The 16,978-nt window shown below is 34.0% G+C and overlaps 1 protein-coding gene across 2 annotated transcripts in view; it reads left to right on the forward strand.

Moving 5' to 3' along the window:
- Positions 1-16,978, forward strand: part of SMC5 (structural maintenance of chromosomes 5) — an 83,312-nt gene that overhangs the window by 60,582 nt on the left and 5,752 nt on the right. Inside the window, exons 16-22 of one of the 2 annotated variants that reach the window (XM_090274168.1) lie at positions 1,374-1,497; positions 1,856-1,978; positions 10,421-10,546; positions 13,683-13,727; positions 14,163-14,258; positions 14,698-14,802; positions 15,026-15,145. In XM_090274168.1, the coding sequence (XP_090130294.1) occupies positions 1,374-1,497; positions 1,856-1,978; positions 10,421-10,546; positions 13,683-13,727; positions 14,163-14,258; positions 14,698-14,802; positions 15,026-15,145 (739 nt within the window). The remainder of the gene's footprint in view (positions 1-1,373; positions 1,498-1,855; positions 1,979-10,420; positions 10,547-13,682; positions 13,728-14,162; positions 14,259-14,697; positions 14,803-15,025; positions 15,146-16,978) is intronic. The other variant, XM_090274169.1, reaches the window with a different exon arrangement.

Here is a 16,978-nt window from a genome sequence, read left to right on the forward strand (position 1 = left end):
TGGAATGATAACATAATTCCCAGAAACACATTTGGTGATCATTTCAGTCTCGAACTTTTACTCCCAGGGGAAAAGGACAATGGCTTCAAACAAATGTCATTATTTTTTACTTTAAAAGTTAATGATGTACCTTGGTTGCTTAAGGCAAGATGTATCTATTTAGTCTTAATTGCCTAGAACTTTTTTACTTCAAGACTTTTTCAGCTTTAACCCTTCACTTTATTCCTGTCTTTAATCATCTACAAACACTTAACCGTTAATCTGAAGCTGCCATATTGGACCATTGTGTTGTCTAAAACTAAACTTTTTCCTCATTAAGCAGTGTTTATTTTTGTAAAGAAATGACCTTTCATACCCATTACCAGCTCTCATATGTATAGTTAGTCACTTTGGAATACTATAGTGGTCTGGGCAGTGGTCTCCCTGACTAGTCCCCTCTCTGTTCTGTGCCTCCAGGTTACTGTTGTTAAATTTCTCTTCTTTCCATGTTCCTACCCCCATTCAAGAACTGTTGTGGTTTCCTGCCATTACTACATAACATTGATCTAAGTACTACTTTCCCTTAAACTGGCTTTCAAGCTCTTCAGAATCTTGTTTCACTCAACCCATTCCCGCTCATCTCCATACCTACCCCCAGCACTCTCTTCCATGTATTATTCAGTCCACTCTATAGCTTCATTGAACTAGTTCATTCTTGATAATTGCTCCCATCCTTTGTTCTTGCTTTATTACCTGAGGGCAAAATAGTATAGTGGAAAGAACTTTGGTTCCCAATACAGCGTACATTTAATATTTGTGATCTTAGGTAACTTAATTAACTTCTGAGCCTTAGTTTCTTCATCTTAAAGTAAAGAGCAAAATATTAACTTATCAGATTGTAGTATTATGTCATTATGTTTTTAACCTATTAATTAAATCCTTATTATGCTCCTTAAGGGAAGGGACTAGGTTCATAAATAATATTAGTAACAAGAGTAATAGCTAATATGTATCAATCAGTTATGGGCCAGCCACTGTACTAAGTGTGTTACGTAATTTACATCTTCACCACAACCCTATAGGAAACTGAACCCCCCAGTAAGTTATTTGTCTAGTTTTTACTGTTCATCAGTGGCAGGAGCAAATTCAGATCCATCTTTGTGATTTCAGATCCTATATTAACACTAGCATTACCTAGATTATGTCGGGCACATAATTATATCTCAACAAATACTTTTAATCCTGAATAGTTGCATAAGATAATTTAATTTAGTAGCTAGCAGTTTATACATTCTCATAGCATTGCTAAATAGCTGAGAAATAATGAGGGAACTAAAATTTGGTTTCAATCCTTGTATAACTTTGATTTCTACATCATTATACATTTTATATAGTTTAAAGATGATGGAACAGGATACTTGCAACCTTGAAGAGGAAGAACGAAAAGCAAGTACCAAAATTAAAGAAATAAATGTTCAGAAAGCAAAGCTGGTTACCGAATTAACAAACCTAATAAAGGTAAAGCATTTTCTTAATTTTAGTCATACTTGTTATAGCAGGTAACTGAGATAAGGTAGTAAAATCTTAGTGGGAGATTTTTATCAACAATTTTAACTTTCTCTGTTATTTGACATTTTTTAATTATAAGTCAATAAATTGATTAAAATCACTCATGAGGCTAAATTATTTTATTCCAGATAACTCAATAAATTCACAGAAAAACTTTTTAAAGTTCTCTTGTAAGAAATAGTTATAAAAATAATGTGAAAGTTTTCAGTCCTATTGGAAGAAAAATATTTTTATGGTTTATAATTTTTTAATGTATTTTTCTTAAATGTTAAATAAATTAAACTCTTATGGATTTTTTTGTTCCTAGGTTTGCACTTCTTTGCATATACAAAAAGTAGATTTAGTTCTTCAAAATACTACAGTTTTCTCCGAGAAGAACAAATTAGAATCAGATTATGTGGCTGCATCATCACAACTACGCCTCAAAGAGGTAAAATTTTTGCTTCTGTTTTTTTATTTTGGGGTTCTAGACTCAGTCCTGTTTGAAAACAATGTATATTATTATTTGCAGTATGAAGTTTGTGTGCTGTTTAATTTATAAATTTAATGCATTCTGCTGGATAAGGAAGCAAATACTTTTATACTGTGCATTTTGTTATATGATTGGGGGATGGAGAGGTAATCAAAAAAGAGAAATCGGATTATCTTATTTAGTCACCTGAGAACTAAAGTCTCCTATTTTTTACTAACTCACAAATTATAGCCATTACTATTCAAGCAGCTTTAATGCAATTTATACATTTCATAGAGTACTCTGCAGATGAGTTCTAATCCACACTAAGAGTGTTGATCTATAATCTTGGCAATTTAATCTTCTGTAACACTCTGTGAAATGATGATTAAATATTGAAATAGTGTGCTGGAGAGGAAGTGTGATAGAATTGAAAAAAAAAAACAAGGAGAGGCTTAGGATTCTCTGGGACAACTTTAAACATACGAACATTCAAATCATAGGGGTGCCAGAAGGAGAAGAGAGAGAGCAAGAAATTGAAAACGTAGTTGAAAAAATAATGGAGGAAAACTTTCCTAATTGGGAGAATGAAATAGACATACAAGTCCAGGAAGCACAGAGAGTCCCAAACAAGCTAGACCCAAAGAGGACCACACAAGACACGTAAAAATAAAAATGCCAAAGGTTAAGATAAAGAGAGTCTTAAAAGCAACAAGAGAAAAGGAGAGAGTTACCAACAAAGGAGTTCCCATAAGACTGTCAGCTGATTTCTCAAAAGAAACTTCAGAGACAAGAAGGGACTGGCAAGACATATTAAAAGTGATGAAAAGCAAAGACCTACAGCCAAGATTACTCTTATCTAGCAAAGCTATGGCTTAGAATCAAGGGCAGATAAAGTGATTCCCAGACAAGGTGAAGCTAAAGGAGTTCATCATCACCAAGCCATTATTATATGAAATGTTAAAGGGACGCATTTAAGAAAAAGAAGATCAAAACTATGAACATTAAAATGACAACAAATTCAACTGTCAACAAATGAATTTAAAAGAACAAAAACTAAGCAAACTCTTGAACAGGAACAGAACTATAGATATGGAGATCATATGGAGGGTTATCAGCTGGGTGGGGGCAGGGGGAAAATGGGAGAAATGGTGCAGGGATCAAGAAGCATAACTGGTAGGTACAAAATAAAGGGGGATATTAAGAATAGTAAAGTAAATGGAGAAACCAAAGAACTTATATGCACGATCCATGGACATGAACTAAGGTGGGGGAGGGGGGTGCTGGAGGGAAGGGAGATACCTAGCAGAGGGTGGCAAAGGGGAAAACATTGGGATAACTGTAATAGGATAGTCAATAAAGTATACTTAAAAAAAAAGAAAATTGCAAACTCGTTCTAAAATGCAGTGGACTCAGAAAAACTGAAAAAGCAATTTGAATGATAATACTTAACTTTAAGACTTATTCTAGAGCTACAATAGTGAAGACATTATTGTATTGATGTAAAAATAGACATGGAACAGTTGAACAGAATGCATAATCCAGAAATAGAGTCACATATATACTGTCAGCTGTTTTGCAAAGATACCAAGGCAACTCAGTGGAGGAATAATAATCTAACGAATAGTGCCGGAACAATTGAATAGTCATATGCAAAAAATTAACCATAACCCTTACCTCATACCATATATATACAAATGGGTCATAGACTTAAATGTAATAACTAAACCTATAAAACTTCTTGGAAACATAAGAGAAAATCTGAGTGACTGTACATTTGGCAAAATAGAACACAGAAGGATTTAGATTGTACTTTATCAAAATTTAAAACTTGCTCTTCAATAAATACTGTTAAGAAAAGTCAGACTACTAATTAGAGAATATGTCTTTAAAATATACACTGGACTTATATCTAGACAAGGAGCTATTACTGTGGGATAAATCTACCCTAAGATCTGTTTGTGTAAAGTTTCTTGCAAGCTAAGAATAGTTTTGACATTTTTAAAGCGTTAAAACAAAAGAATATGTGACAAAGTGACCTCAAAACCTAAAATATTTACTTACTGGCTCTGTATAGAAAAAGTTTGCTAACCCTTGATAGATACTATAAAAATAACTTAGAATTATCAATACAAAGAAGGCAGATAACCCAGTCCAAAAAACAGGCAAAAGATTTAAACATACTCTTCACTAAAGAAAGTATACAGATAGCAAATAAGCACATGAAAAGATTCCCAATCTTATTAGTCAATGGGAAGTGTGAATTAAAGCTATAATAATGAGCTACCAGCACAGATCCAGTAGAATGACTAAAATTTTCACACTGAGCATAGCAAAGTGACAGTGAGGATATGGAGCAACTGGAACTCACATACAATACTGGTGGAGATTTAAAGTGTATAAAACCATTCGAGAGATTCTGAAATGATAAACATACACATGCCATGTAATCCAACCAGTCCTCTCCTAGTATTTACCCAAGAGAAATGCCAGCATATACCTATGGAAGACTGGTACACAAATATGTAGCAGCTTTCTTTGTAATAACTAAAAACTACAAACAAATATCCAGCAACAGTTAAATGAGTAAACAAATTACGGTGTATCCGCAATGGCCTAGTACTCGGCCATAAAAAGGAGTGACTTACTGATAACCACAGCCTGGTAGATCTCAGTTATGCTGAGTGAAAGAAGCTAGACTAAAAACTATGATTCTGTTTACATTAAATTCTACAAACTGCAGAATGCCTCGTGGAAAAAATAAATCAGTGGTAACCTGGGTAGGGCATAGTGGGATGAATTACAGAGGGTACATCTGCTGAAGGTGATAATACGTTCATTATCTTGGTGGTGTAATATATTTGTCAAAATTCATCAAATTGTACACTTTTTTTTTTTTTTTTTTTTTACTGGCAGTTGCTGCCTCCACCCCAACCCCCACTCAAATTGTACACTTTTAAAATACGCAGTTTATGCATCAATTACACTGAAAGTATTTTAAGAAAAAACTTACATTAGGATTTTTATCATTTGTTTCATTGAGGTCTTTTATATTTTTAAATATGAAATTTTAACTACATATGAGTATGAAGAGTAGCATAACATCCATGTGCCCACTATTCCTGTTAAACAAACGTTACGCTTTGCTGTTTTTGTTGCAAATTTTTAAAACTTTTCTTGTATTCGAAGTCCCCTTGTACCTTTCACCATCCATTCTTCTACTTTCTCAGATTCTACTACTCTGTGATCTGTATGTGATTCACTGTACATTTAACTTTTCACAAACATCTGTTGTGTAAAAGTGAACTTTTAGTATCTTTTTGTGGAAAGAGTCATTAGAGGATAGGTTTTAGGAACCAGACATAGGACTGCACAGATGAATGGAAAGATTAAATGGAAGTGGAATGGAACCTTTGTTCCTCTGAAGCCAGCTTCTTCAAGCTGTAGCTTCCTGAAAAAGCTTATGGCTAGAAGAAACTGGGGAAGAACGGGGAAAGAATTTTTGCTTGCAAATAAGCTTATTAGAGTAGGCAAGCACAAGCACACCTAGCCAAAGGTAACTCAAGATCAGGTTTCATATGCTATACTTAGTTCACCTGGAGCAAAGCCAGAGGTTTGGAAGATGGGAAGTTCCTTCCCTCTGTCCTCCCCACCAAGAAGTAAGAGAAGTGGGGGAGGAAGGTAGGAGGAATAGCAGTAATCATTCTCAATACAGGTGGGGCAAAATATTTGTATGGAAAATAATCCAATATTTAATAATAATACAAGAATAAACTGTTTTGGATACTTACAATGGTAAACCAACTTTTGCCACATTCTGTGTATATATATAAAAAAGGGATACAGCAAAAAAAAAAAAAAAAAATCAAAGCTGGGAGGGCGTGGAGAAGCAATGGCTGGATAGGGAACTAGCTATCAAGGGAGAGCATCCCGCTGCTCATCTCACGGCCGTGCAGAGTAAGGCCTCTGCCTGTTGCTGTGTGTGCTGTTGGTAAATATTTCTGCAGCCCATGCATGCTAAGCTTTCTTTTATTGATTGAACCTATAAACCTGGCTGTTTAGTACAGAAAAGATTTCATGAAGAAATTGACCCATCGTGCAGATGCTATATGGGGCTTTAAGTCAAGTCACAATACAATATTCGATCCTGGTGCCTCAAATTTTGTTTTGAATTGAGATTTAATGAGAACTTAAGAAAATGATGGATTTATGTCATGTGTACAGAAGTAATCATGAAATCATGATGGCTTTGGAGAAAGCATTGTCCCAAACTTTAACCCCCTCTTGACATAGTGAGAAATAGTCTCCCAATAGCCTTTGTTAACATAGGCGTACTAAGATTAGATGCAGAATGACAGGGTATTCTCTTATGATCTATTTTGTTAGTAGCAGAAATACTCATATTTCATATAGAGCTAACTACTCTGGAGAGAAGCAAAATGTCTTAGGAGGTTTTGTTTTCAATCTTTGAGTCACGAATTAATTTTTTTTACAAAGATAGCCACATTTTACATTCCAAAGCAATAACTTCTGATTAGCTGCTTATCCCTCTAGGTTTTGTTATCTGGAAATAATAACCACTAAGTTCCCTACCTCTTTACCCCCCTCCCACCACATACACACCCTAGACAAGTTTTTCCGTATTAATCTTACTTGGTACAACCCCTGACTTTATTTTGTCTTTCTTTGGCAATATTTTGTACCATGCTGTTTCCCTTTTTCATATGTTGATTTGAAAATTATTAAATGCTTTTTCTTTATAATTGCTTTACTGACCTTATTGTAAAGTTGCGGGGTTTTTTTACAGTGTTTATATGATATATTTGTTGTTGACTTACCATAAGCACTAACCACATTTTAAATAGTCAGGAATGATAGTGAAAGGTAATGCACTTCCTCTTTTACTTGTTCTTTTTTCCTTCTCATGGTTGCTATCATTTACCCAAATACATGTTCTTACCCTTCTTATTGACTTACTTCATTTGAAGCAAGGAGAAATAATTTTCTTTTTCTTATTTGTCCCTTTGAATATATGGCTGATTGCACTAAGAAACCATTATTACCACATTACAGTATTACCTCTTCTGGTTTTGTCCTTTACTCTGACCATGGAAACAAGTTCACAAAAGAAGAATGATACAAAATTTCAGGAGGGATTGTTATCCTTGAGGGAATTTGGGGATAGCTAACCACCACCCTCAAGTTTGATACTTTCCCAAATTGTTGGAAAGCAAATAGGGAAACAGAGTACCGACCTACAAAACATCTCCCAAGAAAGGCAAATGGTTGGTAATCATGTCACTACCTGCTGGAATATTTTTAGGACAAGTTAGTAAGGTGACTTGACTGCATGTGAATCCAGATGTGGAGGTGAACAGATGATACACCCGTTACTTGGTTTCTTACCTCCACAGGTTTCCTAACCACTCCAAGCCTGTTTTTATCTTTAGCCATAGATATTATGATACTGACCTGACTTCCAGGGATATTGTGATATGCAATTTAATAATATATATTAAGGTGCTTAGTGTGCTGCCTAGTATGAAGCCAATATTTCTTTAAAAAGCATAGATTTACATCAGGATCAATATGTTACAAGAATTGGAAATTTATCCTAATACATCTAACATTCTCTCCTCTGCTTGCCTGCTTAGCATTCCCCCATCGCCCCTCCCACACACACCCCTCAAAAAGTTCCAGAGGATATATATTTTAAATGAGATACATTTGGGGGTGGTGGTATTTAACAAGTAAATAGTACTCTTGCCATTACTTCATTGTTTACTGTTATATTGATTGAAACAGAACTTGTAATCTTAAATATTAAAAAGCCAATTAAGACCACTGATTTATAAATTTCAAATTTGACACTAAAACTTTAAAGAAAAAGAATGATTAAGTATTTTATATTTGTGAAATATGTATTCTATCTTATATGTATTAAAACTTATAGATAACATTTGAATTTGAGACCATTTAAATTGGAATGGAATGTGATGCTTATATTTGTGTTAAAGGAAAATTGAGGAAGAAATGTTTTAATTTTCAGTTAGTGTTTTAATAAAAGTTCATGCTATCTAGAACTTAGTTTAGTTCCTTTAATACAGAAAATGGTTTTCATTCTGCTTGACTCTTATTTTAATAAGTTGTTAAATGGAATAATTACTGTGTTAAATAATTTGTACATGCTATTTAATAAAATCTGTGAACAATTCTTATTTCTTCCACTAGAGGGTCCTCTTGGAGAAGTTTTTGCTTTAATGTCAAGTTAAAAAAGAATTTCAGGGAAAACATAATATGAATATCTCTCAGAAGATATACCTACAAACTAATGTTTTCTAATCTGTTGGTGGGCAACATTTTGGAAATTTTCTCTTTTCTCTCATAAATTTCTTACATAAATGAAATGTTTCTATTGTCTATTAACTGTTAAAGGCTAGACTCTTAAGCAGAAATGTAGATAAAGCTTTTTTCACTAGCCTAACTGTTCAGCATTATCTTACATCATTGTATACCCATCTTCTTTCCACTCTTTCCTCCCCCTCAAAAAAATCTGAACAACAATTACGGTGGTGAGGAGAACAGATGCTTTGTATAGAAAGAACATCTTCTCTGGAAAAGATTTATTATACATATGCCACCAAACAGAAAGAAATTATTGAATGAAATTTTGTCCTTCTAAGCACAGATCCCCAAATATTCAACTGAAGGACGTTTCATTTAGCAAGGTTCAGAGGAATAGGAAGCAGGAATAAAAGACTTTAGGAGTGTTTAGCTTCTATCTAGCTGCTACTTGTTTTACATTTGCCTGCGTGTAATGGACCCTAGAGAGCAGAGTAGGGGTGACTGGGAGTCTTTAACATGTTTTTATTTCTGTCATGATTTAGGGACTGAGAAATGTGTTCAAGGAAACCATAGTACTAAGTAATTAGTGTAAAGGCTTGCTTGTTTTTCATTTCAGTCCAGTACATATCTTTTTATTACCTTTCATAACATTTGTCTTGGTTTAGTTTATTTGCTATCAAATTTGTATGCATAAAATCACCCAAGGACCTTCTTAATAATACAGATGTCCAGGCCTCAGCTCCAGAGAACTTAATCCAGTAGATCTGGTATGTGGTTGGGGTATCAATACTGTTTTTACAATCTTCACCGCCACCCACCTCAGGTATTTTTTTGTGCAGGCCAAAGTTTGAGGTTTAATGGAAGAACAGACTAGATCTGTCTTCTTTCTCAGGACCCTGCTGACCTACTATTTTCATAACTAATACTTCTGAGCCACAGCTAGAAAAGGAGATAATATATTTCTTTTAGGACGATATGAGGGTTAGATTAACTAATATATAAGATAGTGGTTATAACAAAGCTTGGCCCACAGAAGGCATTCCATGATGCCCTCCTCATTACACATGAAACTTTTGCCATCTGGCTCTTGCCCACCTTGCCACTCTGATCTGTGACATCCTTACCTCTCCTGCACACGGTAGATCTTGTTGCATGAATAAGTGAGTCTTTGGAACTTCCATTCCTTCACATGTGTAATTCCCTCTCCTGAGAATGCCTTCTGCTGCTTCCTCTTCAGTAATTTCTTACTTGTCCTTTAAGACCATTCACTTGTCCTAGCTTCTGTGACTACTCTGACCTTCCTGCATCCCCTGTCCCCACCACGCACACACATACTTTTTTCCTTTCCTCGCTTCAGTCCTGTCCGACTGAGAAGCAGGAGTTGTGTAAGCAGGCATAGATGTGAATCCTGACGGCCTCTAACTAAACCTCTGAGTTTGGACAAGTTGCTTTCATTCCTCTCAGTCTTTTTTTTTAAATAATGTACAAAGTGGGAACAATATTACTGTTCCGTGTTGTAAGAAATAAGAGGATAATGTGAATGAAGCACCTAGCACATAAGCTTTCAATAAATAACAGCTGTTCCTTTTATGATGGTTTTATGTTTCTTTTTACTCACCTTTCTATGCTCAATACATAATAAAAACTGGCATTTAATAGGTTCTCAGTAATTATTTGGTGAAAAAAATGAATGTGTCCATGAATAAATGATAACATGAAAGGCATTTGGAAAACTGTTAAACACTGTTTAAAGGTTCTGCTTAATTTGAGTGCTGAGTTTTCTGATATGAAGTCTACATCCTGTGTATTTCATATTTTGTTAGAGTAAAATTATATGGAGCTAAAGTACACTGTTTCAGGAAAAAGAAAATTAAATTTTTATTTTAAAGCTCTTAGAAGTTTAAGTTCAAATTTAACCTTTACAATAAAAGCAGTCATGATTTGAGAAATGGTTTTCAGATTATTTGCTTATCACAATCAAAATTTAATAATTTATTTGATACGTATTATAATGTGGTAGTTTAATAAAATAGCACTCTGTTCAGATTTCCAAAATATTTCTTCTTCTTATAATAGCAACATTTCATTGAATTGGATGAAAATAGACAGAGATTATTGCAGAAATGCAAGGAACTTATGAGGAGAGCTAGGCAAGTATGTAACCTGAGTGCAGAGCAGACCGTTCCTCAAGAATATCAAACAGTAAGTATAAAAAGTATATAAGTGCCACACGTTAACATTATTTGTAAACTTCAAATGTGTTAGGCATTGTAATGGGCTATGAATAACATGATGTACCATAGGGGTTTCCCCTCTATTTTTAACTATGTAATTTTGCATAATAGATTTTCTTTACTCAAACTTATACCAGTCATGTTGCTTAATGTCAAAGTTAGTAAAACATAATTATATCATTTTCAAAATTATTAGTACCATAACATTCATTCTTCCAATCAAAGATTTTTCCGCGAAGCCACCTTTAAAGGGGTAAGGGTTGGGAAATGGGATGTAGTTTCTTGTGGAAACATAGTACCAGTAATTGGTATATAAGAAACAGTAAGTAGAGGTGATATTTAGAAAAACAAGCAAGATAAAAATCTTTTCCTGGATAGTTGGGTTTTTATTTGGAGTTCAATGGGCGCTGAATCTCTAGGGCTAACATTTGTTGGTAAGGAAAGGAGAAAAGAGCCTTTTTTCCATTATATTTTATATGCTTATATAACTTATCATTCAGTTAGTAAAATAAGGAGATGCTGCTCTTTAATCCAAGTTCCACCATTAATTTATAGCCCTGTGACCCCTAAAATTTATCTGACAAGTAGGGGTAATACCTTGCCTACATACCTGTTCTCTCAGAATAATGTCACAATGAGAAAATGAATAGAAAATAAATTTTAAAATATTTGATATTTGTATGGGTTTTTCAATTCTAAATTTCAAATTTATCTATTTCAGCAGATAATGAAATGTCTACTAAGGATATAAATAGAACTGGTAAAAGTTAATTTGAATTATAATTTTCAAATCCTCAAAGATTTTACTTTGTAATATCAGACATAGAAACCACAAAGAATAGATCTGACTGGGTACATAGTAGGAATTTAGTAGATTTTTAAAGGCAAAGTGAGGAGCTGTTGTTTCTAAAAATGTACTATAACTACTCCAGAATACATTGAGTTATCATTAAAAAAGTAAATATTAATATAGCTATACTAATTCTTTTCTTTCAGGAATTAGCATGATTCTATCCTTAATAAGTCATAACTTTTTGAAAGGAACAAAATTAGAAGATAATTTATATGTTTGTTTAAAATGTATTATGTTTTGTAATGAACAAGACAGATACATGCATATTTCCTCCTTCACTGAAATTTATATTCTGGTCTGAACCATGGGGCAGACAAAAAGCAAATGAGAAAGCATATAGATAATCGGGTAGTAAGAGGTACTAAGAAGAAAAATAAAACAAGGGAAAAGGGTAGAGTGTCAAGGAAGTTTTCTTTAAGAAGATATTATTTTAGATAAGTCCTGAGTGAAGAGAAGAAATGAGTCAAGTGAAAATTTGAAGGAAAAGTATCCCAGACAGAGAAAACAGTTCACATAAAGCCCCTTGGGCGGAAGAATATTGGCATGTTTCAAAATAACTGTAATCTTAATGGCACTAAAATATTTTAATCCAAGGAGAAAGAAAGGCAAAAGTCAAATCATGTACAGCCTTGTAGACCGTAGAAGGAGTTTGGGTTTTACAAGTATATATTTTGAGATGGAATCCACTGTAGGATTTTAAACATGGGAGTGATGTGACTACTACAAATATCAGGGGGCACCCTTTGTAAAGTATATGGTTGTCTAACCACTATGCTGTATAACTGAAACCAATGCAAAATAATACTGCAAGTAAACTAATCGAAAAAAGTTTTTTTAATAAAATGAACTTCAAAGAACTTTCTCTCATCCCATCAGAATTGACAGTTTTCTATTAGTATTCCTTAATGAACCTTAAACTATTATTTGAAAAGTAAAGTAAGATAAAAGAGTACTCCTAACTGTTAATGGGTTGACCAAAAAGTTCGTTACATTTTTTTTCCATAGAATGGCTCTAGTAGCGCTTAGTTGTCTTTAACTTTATTTGAAACAATTGTGTTAGATTGTATTGTGACAGCTGTCATATCAGCTTGCATTTTTAAAAAACTTACCAAAATTGGTGAATTTTTATGCAGCTATTTTAATATTGAAGTTAGGAGAATATAATGCAACATTTTCTGTTATTATGCTTTATTATTTCAAGAAAGGAAAAAACAATTGAAACAGGAAAATAAAACTTATTCAGTGTATGGAGAAGGTGCTATGACTGATTGAACATGTCAAAAATGGTTTCGAAGTTTCTTGGTACTATTGACATTTTGGCCAAATAATTGTTTGCTATGGGGCTGCCTTATGCATCAGGAGATGTTTAGCAGCTCCCCTGGCCCCTACCCACTAGAAGCCAATAGCAGGAGATAGCCAACATATTCAAGATATCCAAATCAATAAAGTTATTGGTGAAAATGAAAAATATGTCTTATTTTAGAGAAAAAAACTAAGCAGACTTTTTGGCCAACTCAATTTATGGAGAATAAAGTAGGGATACAAGATTGGAAGCAAGGAGACCATCTAGAAGATTGTCATCTTAGACTAGACAAGAGATTATAGTGGCATGGATTAGGGAGGAAATACTACAGAGAGAAGTTTATAGATTTGACATATCAGTTAAAGACAGGGCATACCAATGGATTTGAGGTGAAGGATAAGAGAGAGAACCACTAAATTTTGCCATGTACTAAAATGATGATTGAAGAAGAGAAATAGGTCTGTTCAAATCGGTGGGGAAGGTGGGTGAAATGAAGACTTAGATTTAAGGTGCCTATTAGAAAATCAAGTGAAGACACTAAACAAGTGTTGGGTACTTGAATTCAAAGTTCAGTGGATAGTCAGATTGAGCAATATATACTTGACAAATATCTGAAGTCCTATAGAAATTGAACTGCTTTCTAAAAAGTTTTAAAAAGATATTAATGTAATGTCAGTATATCTGTCTTGTTCAATGCCTGATGTGTGTGTGTGTGTGTGTGTGTTGTACCTTGTAGTATATGAACTTCGCAGGCTGTGCTGCTTGCTTCCCCTCATAGGAAAGTATTTGTGCTAATTTGTCTCTTACGGCGCGGACTCAGTGCTGTGGAGAAACTCCTCTGTCAAAGTAATTGGATTCTTAGGATGCTTTTACAAGTACAGTATAAAGTTCTAACTTCTTGCTCTCTTTCAATGCCCCACATATTCTGGACCCATTCTACCAATTCAGCAAGTACCCACCATTCCAAATGGACACAACTCCTCACCCCCCATGGTATGCAGTGCTCATTCTTTTTTCCAAGCTCCTATCTCCCCTCTGCCTTGCTTTTTCTTAGCCATTTGCTTTAAGGTCCAGAGATGAATTCTGGGCCACTAGTTCTCTTACTCTCTTTAGCTCCTATAGCATGAACCGATACATCCTTCTCTAAATTCCGTAGCCTGTATGATATGTACTGCTTATTTTAATACTCAGCATCAATACACTGCCTTAAGCTCTTATCCAGTGTTGTGTATATGTTTTGTTACCTTTTAAAGTAAGCTTTTTGAAAGCAAAAACCCTGTTTATAATTTCTTTGATTCCTTGTATGTTAGCATGCTATCAAACACATAGTAGTTGATACTTGGCAGAATATTTTTCTTTTAACTATTTGAATTTAACTCTTTTCACTGTACTATCTACAATGATGGACGTTTTTTTTTTCTTCTTTAGGCTTTCCAAGATCTTCCAAACACATTGGATGAAATCGATGCTTTGTTAACTGAAGAAAGATCAAGAGCTTCTTGCTTCACAGGACTGAATCCTACAGTATGATTCTTTCCCTATTGCTTACTGCAACCCCCATCACCCTCCCCATGCACACACGCACACACGCGTGCGTGCACAGTTTCCTCCAGTACTTGCCTCCCACTCTGTACTAGAGCTCTTGGTAATAATAAGCTAGACAGCAGGAACAATGTGCTTTAAATGCCAGGTTTCTGAATCTATTAGAATTTTAAATAGATTCTTCCTAAGGAACACAGTGTTCTATGCCTTTTCTTTATAAAAAGAATGGTTTGGCTAACCTGAAACACTGCAGTGTCCTTTTTTTTTTTTAAGATTAAAAAATGGCATTTTCAGTATGTTGTAAGAATATAAAAACAATGCAACACTTTGGCATTTTCAATTAATGTCTTCATTGATGCACATTTCCTGTAATTTAATTCTTTGATAGATTTATCTTAAAGAAGTAATTTTTCTTTACCAGGTTGTTGAGGAATACACAAAAAGAGAAGAAGAAATAGAACAATTAACGAAGGAACTAAAGATAAAGAAAGTTGAGCTGGATAAGTATAGAGAAAGCATTTCACAGGTAATTGTTTAATCATCTTTTCTTTTTGTCATCTTCTTTCTTTTACTCATATGGGAATGTAAAATAATGCAAAATGAAATGATATGCTTCTAAGAAAAAATGCAGTGTATGTTCTCATGACTAGATTAGTACTGATACCAAATTTGTTTTATGTTAAGTTGTATATCAGAATGTAGTAACACACTTCCTTTAAATTGTGTTTTTATATTACCTTTATTTGCAGGTGAAAGAGAGGTGGCTTAATCCTTTAAAAGAGCTTGTAGAAAAAATTAATGAAAAATTCAGCAATTTTTTTAGTTCCATGCAGTGTGCTGGTGAAGTCGATCTCCATATAGAAAATGAGGTAAGCTTGCATTTTAAATGTTTCCTGGCAGGTAATTTTAATTATATGTATATAGTTTCTTTAACCTGAATTTATGTGTGAAATTTTTGCTTGCTAAAAAGTTATTTAAAGGAAGGAAAAGACCACCAGTGGGATTTCATCAGGGTCACTTTTGTGTGTCTGTGTGACATTTGAGATTGGTAACTAAAACTGCTCTTTTTATATCCAGACTTAGTAGTGGTTATTCAGCTGTGAAGAACAAATGCATTGCATTGCTTTATAACTCTACCACTGTCCAAGTTAAAGAGTCATAAATTGGCCAACATAATTGAAATAAAGTATAATACCAGTGGTTTCCTTTTGATCAAGAATTTAAGTTCACAAGGATGAAAATATTTGAAAATTTGCTGCTAATTTCCTGAGGTATAAGTTTATGCATTGCAATTGTGGGTAAGATAAAATTACCATTAAGAAATTATGTAAAGAAATGAACTAGGATTTGCTTTAAAATAATGAAAGAGGAGTTGGGTGGAGTTATAAGTAAAACAGTAAAATGGTCATGTATTGATCATAGTTGAGACTAATTTATGATACATTTGAGCTTATTTTAGTGTTCTAATTTTGTAGGTATTCAAATTTTTCCCTAAGTTCTTTTTTAAGAAGGAAAGAAGTGAAGATAAAAAGTATTGCCTTCATAATTCAACATTTTGCATTTTTGCATTTTAGCTTGTGTGTAATTTTACGTGTCTGTTACATAAATAAAAAGCGAAGGTAAGGGCCTTCCCTTAGGAACTCTGCCCCGTGACTCCATCTATCCTTATAAGGATAGCCAACTTCATTTCACTTTTACATTGTAGTAAGATAGTAGACCCTGCCACAGTAATTGTCACCTACCTAGTCTTCGGGCTTGTTTGCATTCAGGGACATAATTTATCATATACTTCCTCTCTGTCAGGCCGTGTCAAGCACTTTTAAGTTTGTTACCTTGTTTAATCCTCACAGCCATTCTGTAAAGCAGGTACTTTTCCCAATCCTGTTTTACAAATAAAGAACTGAAACTTACGGAAACTTTACTCAAGGTCACACAGCTAACAAGTGGCAAAACAAAAAAATCAACCCCCAGACCTGATCCCAGAAGCTAAGCTCTTAAGTACTGCCTCTTCAGTGGATGCGGCATAGTTTTTATGGGATGAAAATTTGATTACTGAACACTTTGTCAAACTCAGTAACTACAGTATCTTTATTCAACAGCTAGACCAGATAAGATGTAAGTAAGAATAGGGAAACCTATGGAACTTAACCTATAATAGAAATCCCATTCTTTAATCTAAGTCCTATCATAGGTGCTAAACTTTATCACATGTTTCTTCTGGATAGTTTTTCTTTGTTTTAAATAACTCACTATCATACAGTGATTTTTAGCCTTTTCAGTTCAATTGTCCTGCCTAGCCATCAGCTCATGAAAATGGACATTCTTATCTCTACTCAGCTTCCCCCTTGGAATGTTTCTATTCTGGGCTCCTCAGTCATGGGTCTAAACTGCCTTCTTCAGCCAGAGCTTTCAGTGAGATGGGAAGCTAGAATGAGCAAAGAATGGGTGTCAGAGAAAGAAAAAAAAGCTAGTAGAGTTAAGAAATGGTGTATTTAATGAATTTGCTATGGAATATATGCACTGTATAAATTTATGAACCAAAACTATTAAAACTTATTGTCATTTATTCGTTTGTGGTTGTTTTTGGAGAGCAAAAAAATTGAAGGTGGTATTTTAAAAATTTGATAGCTATCAGGATCCTTACATTCATGGTTAAGATATTTGTATTTTTATAGAAGTTGTAACTGTAAATCTTAGCCCTT

This window comes from Furipterus horrens, unplaced genomic scaffold (genome assembly GCF_987537825.1).
Source record: "Furipterus horrens unplaced genomic scaffold, mFurHor1.1.pri manual_scaffold_4, whole genome shotgun sequence".
Classification (NCBI taxonomy): domain Eukaryota; kingdom Metazoa; phylum Chordata; class Mammalia; order Chiroptera; family Furipteridae; genus Furipterus; species Furipterus horrens.